This window comes from Oryzias melastigma, linkage group LG4 (assembly GCF_002922805.2).
Source record: "Oryzias melastigma strain HK-1 linkage group LG4, ASM292280v2, whole genome shotgun sequence".
Classification (NCBI taxonomy): domain Eukaryota; kingdom Metazoa; phylum Chordata; class Actinopteri; order Beloniformes; family Adrianichthyidae; genus Oryzias; species Oryzias melastigma.
Window position 1 is genome coordinate 5,130,080 of NC_050515.1, and position 8,637 is coordinate 5,138,716.

The 8,637-nt window shown below is 43.8% G+C and overlaps 1 protein-coding gene across 2 annotated transcripts; it reads right to left on the reverse strand.

Moving 5' to 3' along the window:
* Window positions 1-297: 297 nt before the first annotated feature.
* dbt (dihydrolipoamide branched chain transacylase E2) lies at window positions 298-5,206 on the reverse strand. Of its 2 annotated transcripts, none has more exons than XM_024259147.2 (11): window positions 5,077-5,206; window positions 4,588-4,720; window positions 4,407-4,482; window positions 4,137-4,318; window positions 3,936-4,063; window positions 3,610-3,865; window positions 3,371-3,537; window positions 3,215-3,292; window positions 2,945-3,136; window positions 2,797-2,868; window positions 298-508 (listed from the first exon to the last, which is right to left on the reverse strand). In XM_024259147.2, the coding sequence occupies exons 1-11, from the start codon at window positions 5,119-5,121 to the stop codon at window positions 341-343; spliced, it is 1,497 nt and encodes a 498-aa protein (XP_024114915.1). In that variant the 5' UTR covers window positions 5,122-5,206; the 3' UTR covers window positions 298-340. The 2 variants fall into 2 exon arrangements, with proteins under 2 accessions (XP_024114915.1, XP_024114914.1); XM_024259146.2 differs by having other exon boundaries at window positions 3,936-4,066.
* Window positions 5,207-8,637: the final 3,431 nt, after the last annotated feature.

Here is an 8,637-nt window from a genome sequence, read left to right on the forward strand (position 1 = left end):
AGCTGCTTCAAACAGGGACCGGTTCAAATCATTTGGACTTTTTGGGAGTGTGTGGGTCTGTGGTTCTGTTAGATCCAGACCTTCAGCTCATAAAAGCATAAAATCCCACTGCAAAAACCATCGGAACCCCAAAAGTCCAGATGAGGCCCAGTACCAACATTCCCCATTCTGTGAGAAAGTCTGGTCGTCATGGCGACTGCAGCTGAAAGGTAGATCGCCGCCCAAACACCTGGCTCAAAGGCAACAAGGAAGAAAAGTGAACACGAAGGCCAGGAAGTGAGGAGACATGGGCGGGGCTTTTAGTGTGCATATCACGTCTGCCGAGGCTGATGGGAAATGTTTATTTCAAGTCCAGGACCATGCTGGCCGGGTTCTCCAGGTACTCCCGCCACAGGTTGGAGAAACGGCACATGGTGGCGCCGTCAATGACCCGGTGATCTGCGGACCAGCTGACCTTCATGATGTGAGCAGGGACCACCTGATTGCCGGCGCCAAACCGGGGAAGAACCTGAAGACGGAACACAATCAGAACGGTTAAGACCACAGGAAGAACCCCAATAAGAACTTAGGTAAGACTGCACATGAAACTCCTCATCCGCATTTTTCCCACACTGTGGATGCTGGAGTCTACTGTCACCATCTACATCTAATTCAGTCACCAACCCACAAAGCAACTGTGAGGCGAGAGCGCCAACACTCCTCTAATGTGCCATCCAGGGTGAAACCTTCATGTTCAGTCTAAAGGTGGCTGATGAAAACTTTCTTTTCTATGGGATAAGAGAACTGTCAATAAGAAACGTATTTATAACAACAAACTTATGCACAAATTAATACTTTGTGCACAAAATATGACTACAAAGTTTAGTTTTACATGTAACATATCTACTTTGAATATGGCTTTTCTTTTTCTTGAATACTAATCTCACTGGTCTTGAACATACAATTCCCTGTTAACAGTCAAAAATAGGTCATGGGGTCACCGGCGTTTACATTGAGTCCCAAAACATCGATAGTTAAAAAGAAAAATAAAGAAAAGAAAAGAAAGAAGGTTGGGTATTCAACCCTACTGACTGCCTTTTTTAATGCATTTGTTTACTGCTGCATCAGTCGGTTGAATACTTTAGCTCTGAGCTAGCTTAGCTGTTTTTGTTTCATATCCTCTCATTAGCAATTAATTTCAACAGACATGGACCTTTCTTTTTTTTTAAAAAACACCAAATGAGTGCAGTGGCATGTCTGCTACTCCTTTTTGGGTTGTTTTCTACCACTTTTAAGTCTGAAACTATTCGTTTACACACAAGCACAAAGTGCGGTCGGAGATCTCTGTATTATGATCGGTTTTATTACATTTTCAACAGAGCTCTGGCTATTAAAATAATTTACTCGTCACATCAAATATTGACATAAAATTATTAGCATGATCCAACTTTTAATCAATACATGAATGAATAAAATTCCATACCTCTGAACTTTTACTAGACATTGTTGTGCAGCAGTAGATAAGAATATGTTCAACCGCTCTTGACAGTAGATTCAACATTTTACCGTTATTTTTCTCAGTTATCAGATATGCTATAAATCTAAGTAAAACATTTAACAAACTTAGTTAACCAAAACGAGGAGCTCAGAATTTTTTCAAAATGATTTGCATTTTTTTCTCAAAATCAAAGAGCTACAATAAGAGGGACAGAGGAGCCGCATGAGGTCCCAGAGCCTCAGGTTTCTGACCCGTTCCAGACCTCTTTGCTGGGAGCTCCAACATCAGCATCCTTTTACCAACATCTTCAGGTATTCTCTCAACATGTTCAGACCATTTCAGTCTGCTCATTTATCTCCTAAACATCTACTATAATCTGTTCTTTCTGATGTTTTCATTCCTAATCATATCAATTCTCATCACTCCCAAAAACAATCTTTGACTTTACAGTCCCACTCCAATCATCTTTTGATAAATTTAAAACTTTTTCCCAATGGGTCTTTTAAATATGATTATGCCAGTTTAGCCAAAATAAAAAAGCATGTTGTTTTCTTGGAAAAAGTTTCAGCACAGCGACAGGAGTTTATTTGAAATTCTCGGAATTTTTGGAGTAAGCCTCTGCTGATATCCCATCATCCCTTTGTTTACACTCTCCAATTACCTTACAGACCCTCACAACTTCATTAGCAGAGCAACTAAAATGATGAGCAAAATTGGAGCCATCCAGACATACAGTTTTCAAGGGAGAGGCTTAAATAAGCATTTGCTTCTGTCTGTCCCCGTTTCAAACATGTATTTATTAAATTCGGTTTGTGACTTTTCTTTTAAAAAAGATGATTGCATTGATTTTTTTTTGTCTTTTTTAGTAATGTTTTACATGTTTGAAATAAATCAAACCATAATCCAACAATAAAGAAACACTCAGAAACACAATTTGAATCCTAATTTTCCACACGTCTTCCATCATCAGGAACATTCTACAAGAACATGTTAAAGAACACCATTCATGTTGGCTTTTTGCACGAAACTTGAAGTTTTTAAGGACTTGTACCACATATTTTTATAAACCATTACAGTGTTTCTTATTCTATGCATGAATGTAACTAAATCTCTGCTTCCTGTCTCTGAGCGACTCCATTTTCAAAGTAAAAGCAGTGACACAGAATCTCAGCAAGAATGAAGCTAAAGTGCCATTTAGTAAGAAGCTGGGAACATTGGCATAAAACCTTCTGAGTGGGAACATTGTGGCCTAAAGCCAACAATGTTTTATTTATATGACAGAAATGGTTGTGCATATCAAAGAAAGTTCTGGCCCGTACCTGGATTTTCCCCAGAGCTCCAATGGCCACCTCCGGAGGAAGAATGACAGGTTTAGCGTACGTCCCTCCGATCTGCCACAGACAAACACACTCAATCAAAGGAAGTTCTAAGACCCGGCACGGTTCATGGTGCTGCTATGTGACTGACCGATCCGATGTTGGAGAGCGTGAAGGTTCCCCCGGTCAGGTGGGCGGTGCTTAGCTGACCTGCGGTTCCCAGCGCCTGAAGCCGGTTCAGCTCCTGAGCGATCTCAAACACGCTGAGCAGCTGGACGTTCTTCACGTTTGGAACCAGCAGACCCTGACTGGTGTCCATCGCCAGCCCGATGTTGTGAGACGCCTGGCGCCAAGAAGAGCCCCGTGAACACCTGAGGCCACCCCCAACATTCTCCAGCAAAAGTCCAGGCCGCGATCTTACCCTGTAGGTGATGTTCTGGCAGTCTTCATCCACCGAGGCGTTCAGGATGGGGAAATGCAGGAGCCCGAGGGAGGCGGCCTGAGCCCATGAGAGCACGCTGTTAGAACGGACATTAACGCGCACCCTCTTTGACCTCATGCAGCTCTCTGACCTCACCTTGATGAAGAAGGGCATGTAGCTCAGCTTGACCCCACGGCTCTCTGCAATGGGCTTCAGCTCGGTTCTGAGAGCCACCAGGCGGCTCAGGTCCACCTCGTCACAGTAGCCAAAGTGAGGGATCTTCAGCGCCGCCGTCATCGTCTTCACCATGGCCTTGTGGAAACCTGTGAACGCACATGGACGCCGCATGAGCCTCCAGGGCACCAGAGACCTCCAGCTTCTACAGCTAGTCTCACCTTTGACTGGCTCAGTCACATCCTTTCCTGTGAAGACTGGTGTGGCTCTGGGGGGCGGGGCTTTGGCGACCGTTGATGTGCTTACGGGCCTGCCAACAGGGGCAGCAGTGGAGGGTGGGGAGGGGGGTGGAGTCTGGATCTCCTGGACTGGAGCCGGAGGCAGGATGGCTCCAGTCTGCTTTGCCAGGAAATTCAAGATGTCCTCCTTCAAAATCCGTCCGTCTTTCCCAGTTCCCACCACCTCACTGAGTTTGATCTGGGAATGTCACAGCAGATCCTGGTTAGGAGAACTGGAAGGAAACAACCATGAACGCAGAGCAGCTCACATTGTTCTCCATAGCGAGGCGTCTGACTGCAGGCGTGGCCTGGGTCTTGTGGCCCTTGATCTCCTGGTGAGTGTGCTCCTCCCGAGCCATGGCGGGAGTCTCCACCACGTCCTCCTCCTGGATCACCTCTGCTGGAAGCAGTCGCATGTCAGCCAGGAGTTCTAAAGCAGAACTGGATCAGAGCGGTACCGAGTGTCTCACCTGAGCTCGACTCTGTTTCGATGTCCACCAGCGGTTTGCCAACGAGCGCTGTGGCGTCCACGTCGTAGTAGAGTTTCTTGATGACGCCGTCGTAGCGGCTGGTGATGGTGACGGACGCTTTGTCGCTTTGGACTTCACAGATGCTGTCGAATTGGGATACTTTATCTCCCTCCTTTACATACCTGCAGCGGGAAAGAGGCGGCATCATAACAATCCAACATCCTGAAGGATGAAGCTCAGCCAATCACAGCCGGCCTTCTGTTCACGTACCACTCCTTCACCGTCACCTCCATGATGCCCTCTCCGATGTCGGACAGTTTGAACTGGACGACGGGTCCGCAACACGCTGAAAGAGCACAGTCACATCAATGACTTCTCACTTAAGGCTTAACGTGGAGGCTGTGGGTTGCCATGGTAACTAGAGGGTGTCAGCAGCTGGTGTTGGGCTCACCTGAGGCAGCGTGCAGCGCACGGCGAGAGAACACCTGCGGCTCTCTGCTGCATCTGAAGGTGATTTGTTGCAAAGTTCTGCTAGACCGGAAGTTCTGCAGCCGGAAGCTCCGACGACAGAGGTGCTGACTTAACTGGCGGCACAGAGCATAGAGTATTCAGTATCACCTGAACGCCTCAGGTGATTTCTGCGCATGCTCCGTGCACCAAACCGAACCCATACACGGATTGTGATCTAGTTCCACCTGGTTCTACAACAGAGTTCGGTTAAAAAGCTACCGTACATGATGACGCACCGCGGGCTTGTGACCCGGATCAGGTCAGACCACCCGACCGCCGGTACTGGCCCTTTTAACTCATCCTTAGTCTGGAAAAGTTCAGCTTCTAAGCCGCGCGGACAGCTAGCGATTAGCCTGCTGGTACCGCAGTTTAGAGGGGTGCAGGGAGCAAGCGCGTGCACAAGTGTGGACCGAGATGAAGTTCTCCTCACCAAGCGCGAGACGAAAATATAGGAGGACCGGGTCACCGCTGCCATCTTTGCTTCGTGTGCACGCCCCTGCGAGTAGCCAATCACAGCGCAGTGTCTTCTTCTTCATCGCTTTTAGGCAGGATGTGATTAGAGCGCCCCTGATGGCTAACAGGGGAATAGCGCGAAGTGAATCATAACCGCTGTGTGTCAGTGTGCTGCACTAAACTCTGAAACAGGTTAATCATCAATGAGCTCAAATTATATTCAAATATCCACAAATTCAAGAAAATGTGTAAAGTAACTTTAGTTTAATAATATGAAGATACGATTAATAAAGGATCAAACAACAAACTGCAAATTCATGAACCTGTAGGTTGTGAAATAATCAATTATTTTTTTATGGCAATGAACGAACAATTCAATTTCTTTGCTTTATCAGCCAAAATGGTTTCTGGATTTAAGTGGTGATGTATTCTGGTGATAATCACAGAGTATTACATATCTATTAGGGGTCTAACAATTAATCAATTAATCGATTTTTATTCTGACTATCCAACCTGATCGATCTGTCTGAGGTAAGTTCTTAATCGAATCAAATACACCTTTAAAAAAATCATTTTAAAATTAGATAAATCGGTAATATTGTAAAATACCATTTGGATTGACGTACATTTGGTTTAGTTCACTATAGCTTAAAAGTGGCCAAGTACAATCACAGCAGACAACACACACACACTAAACCTGTTTGACAGATTTCTATGTGCTGTTTAACATAGAAAATCACTTGAATCACTTGGATCACCAAAATAAAGGCACATTGGATTATGACAAATGTCATATATTTGAACAAATTAAAGGATTTTAAGTGTGCTTTATTGTTCAAAAATACAGTAAGGATCACTTAATTAGCTTTGATTTCATTTTGGTTTGTTAGATTTACCAAATACTGGTAGGGATACAAATGGAAAAATAAATTGTGTGTGTGTGTGTGTGGGTGTGTTTTTTAACTGGACCTCTCAGACAACTTTATTTTGTTAGATGTCTACAATAGTGTTCTGATATAAACCCTGAAAGGGATTTAACACACTCTGAAAATGAATGGACGGATGTAAAATTGCAGTATTTATTTTATATCTAATACATTTTTTATGGATATCTAAAAATATTCCAAAATTAGACGTCTGCAGGTAGATGTGTAGTAGACCTCAATATGCAGATGTCTTTTAGAATATTATATTAGAAAACATTTAAGGGGTCACCAACCCTGTTCCTTGAGGGCTACTGCCCTGCTTCTTTTGCAGCTAACCCTGCTTCAGTAATTTCTCACCTAGATTAGGTGTGTTCAGTCAATCAGAAACTGGGCTGATTCAATCCAGCTGAGCAGCATACTGAAGCAGGGCTAGCTGCAAAACTCTGATGCGCAATAGAACTCCATGAATATATGTCTATCAGACGCTGTAAACATTTAAATAGCCACAATTTAGATACGGAAAACAGTAGATGTGCCCTTCTGACCCAGGGTCATGCGAATGTCTTTCAAAAGTTTTGTCAAAAGTTCTGTCAAATTTGGTAATAAGGCCATTTTATGTTTATGTTTATGTTTAAAACAATATATTTAATTTATCGACCCATTTCCTTAACAAACTATATCGCATTCAGGGTCACTGGGTGTCAGGTGTCTATCCCTCTGGTCACCGGCGGCAGCCATCTCCAGAGTACTGACTGCACTTCATCTCCCAGAAACCCCAGCGCACAGTGCCTGGATACTGCTCAGCTGTCTCTCATTTGCCAATCACCCACAGGACACTTTGGTAAAGTGTAAAGTATTGTGTGTGCTACCCTGCCTGCATTACTGATCCTGATCTTCTGTTTCTGACCCTGCTTTATCTCTGATTGTCTGCTGCCTGCCCTGACCCTCACCTGGACTCTGACAGCTCTGGTGTCTTCTTGGATGACCCCATGCTCATGATTGACCTCTGCCTGTCTGACCCTAATCTAGCTTTGTGATCTTTTAGCTGTGCTTAGTTCTTGTTTGAACTAATAAACCTGCTGCATGTGGATCCAGCTATCTGTTCGTTTGTGGCACAGGGTTGCTGGAGCTTATCTCGGTTGGGTGATGGGAGTGTACACCCTGGAGAGGTTTCTGGTTTGTCGCGGAGCATAAAATCACTCTCACATGCACACCTAGGGACACTTCAGAGTAAATGATTAAACCAAAGTGTCTTTTGGCCCGCCAAATTGTGGTTACGGAAGCCGTGGAGTGTTTAGTAAAAAAACCTCTTAACCGTTTCCCATTGAGCTCTATGACTGTAATATACTTTCCGTCACCAGATGGCGCTGTTAGCATGTTCTTTGCCTGCGGTTATGGGTGAAATAACCCCCAAGTGAGTCAGCCCTGGGCTTTCTTTTGTGTTAGAAATTTCTAAGAATCTTCGGTCAACTCTGATGCTGTTAGCTGCCTTTTTTAGCTAGCCAAGATGAAGCGACAACGGCAAACGGATAAAGTCTAAAGACATGACTCCACGTCTCTCCTTAGGACGCCAGTTTAGTGTTTTCATTTGAAGAAAGTTTGTTTATCTTGCTCTTGTTTTTCAATTAAAAATGGCCAGTGAGGTTTTGCTGTTAAAGGTTTCGAAGACAAATATTATTTAGTTTTTATTCTTACTAATGTGTGTTACCTTAATGAATACAGTATCAAAATAAATAAATTAAACCATATTCTTTATTTTCTCCTTTTATTTCAAGACATGCCAAAAACTTTTGTATTTGGCACGCGGACCAGGATTCCTTTTAGATTTTGGCCTTTTGAGCAAAAAAGTTTGGGCAACCCAACTATGAAGCGTGTCTTTGGACTGTGGGACAGTGCCTGGAGAAAACCTACACAGAGAGAACAAGCAAACTGCCAGAATTTGAAAAAGGGCGCCAACCACAAAACTCTGGTCAATTCATTTTTATCAAATAGTAAAAATTGGATAAATACAGATCAATATCCTATTTTTCTAAAAGATGAAGACTGTGGCTCCTCTGGGGTGCTGTCAGGTATAAGCAACCTGAATGGTAATAAGTTAAGTCTAGAAGGTTGCAGCCCCCTGCTCTTCACCCTTTCTGCAGGGATCTTCTAACAGGATTACAAAATCATCCACAAATTCAGCTTATTTCATTTTTAGTCACAGTATTTGCTCATATGGGGTCACATCAACGGCACTTCTCTTCTGAACAGTTGTGGAGAATCAACTCCAGAACTAAGGAAGAGGCTGTGCTATCTGATGATAACATTCTGCCTCTGTATTAATAAGTTAAATGCATAAAGTGTATTATTTACATCTGGGTGAAGTCAGAGCTTCACCTCTGTCTCCTAAAGCATCAAGCTGATTTAAGGCAGTCTGCTGTCCCACACCGTCACACCTCCACCACCATAAATGTCTTTGGCTTTTTTCTGCACTTCCATACTTCTATTGACCTAAACAACAGGTTTTAATTTCCAGATAAAAGGAAAGTTTGTGATCCAACGATTCATCAAATTTGGGTGTTTTTTGGTTTCGATTCTGACCCATGAAACCCTGAACTGCTGGCCCCCGAGGT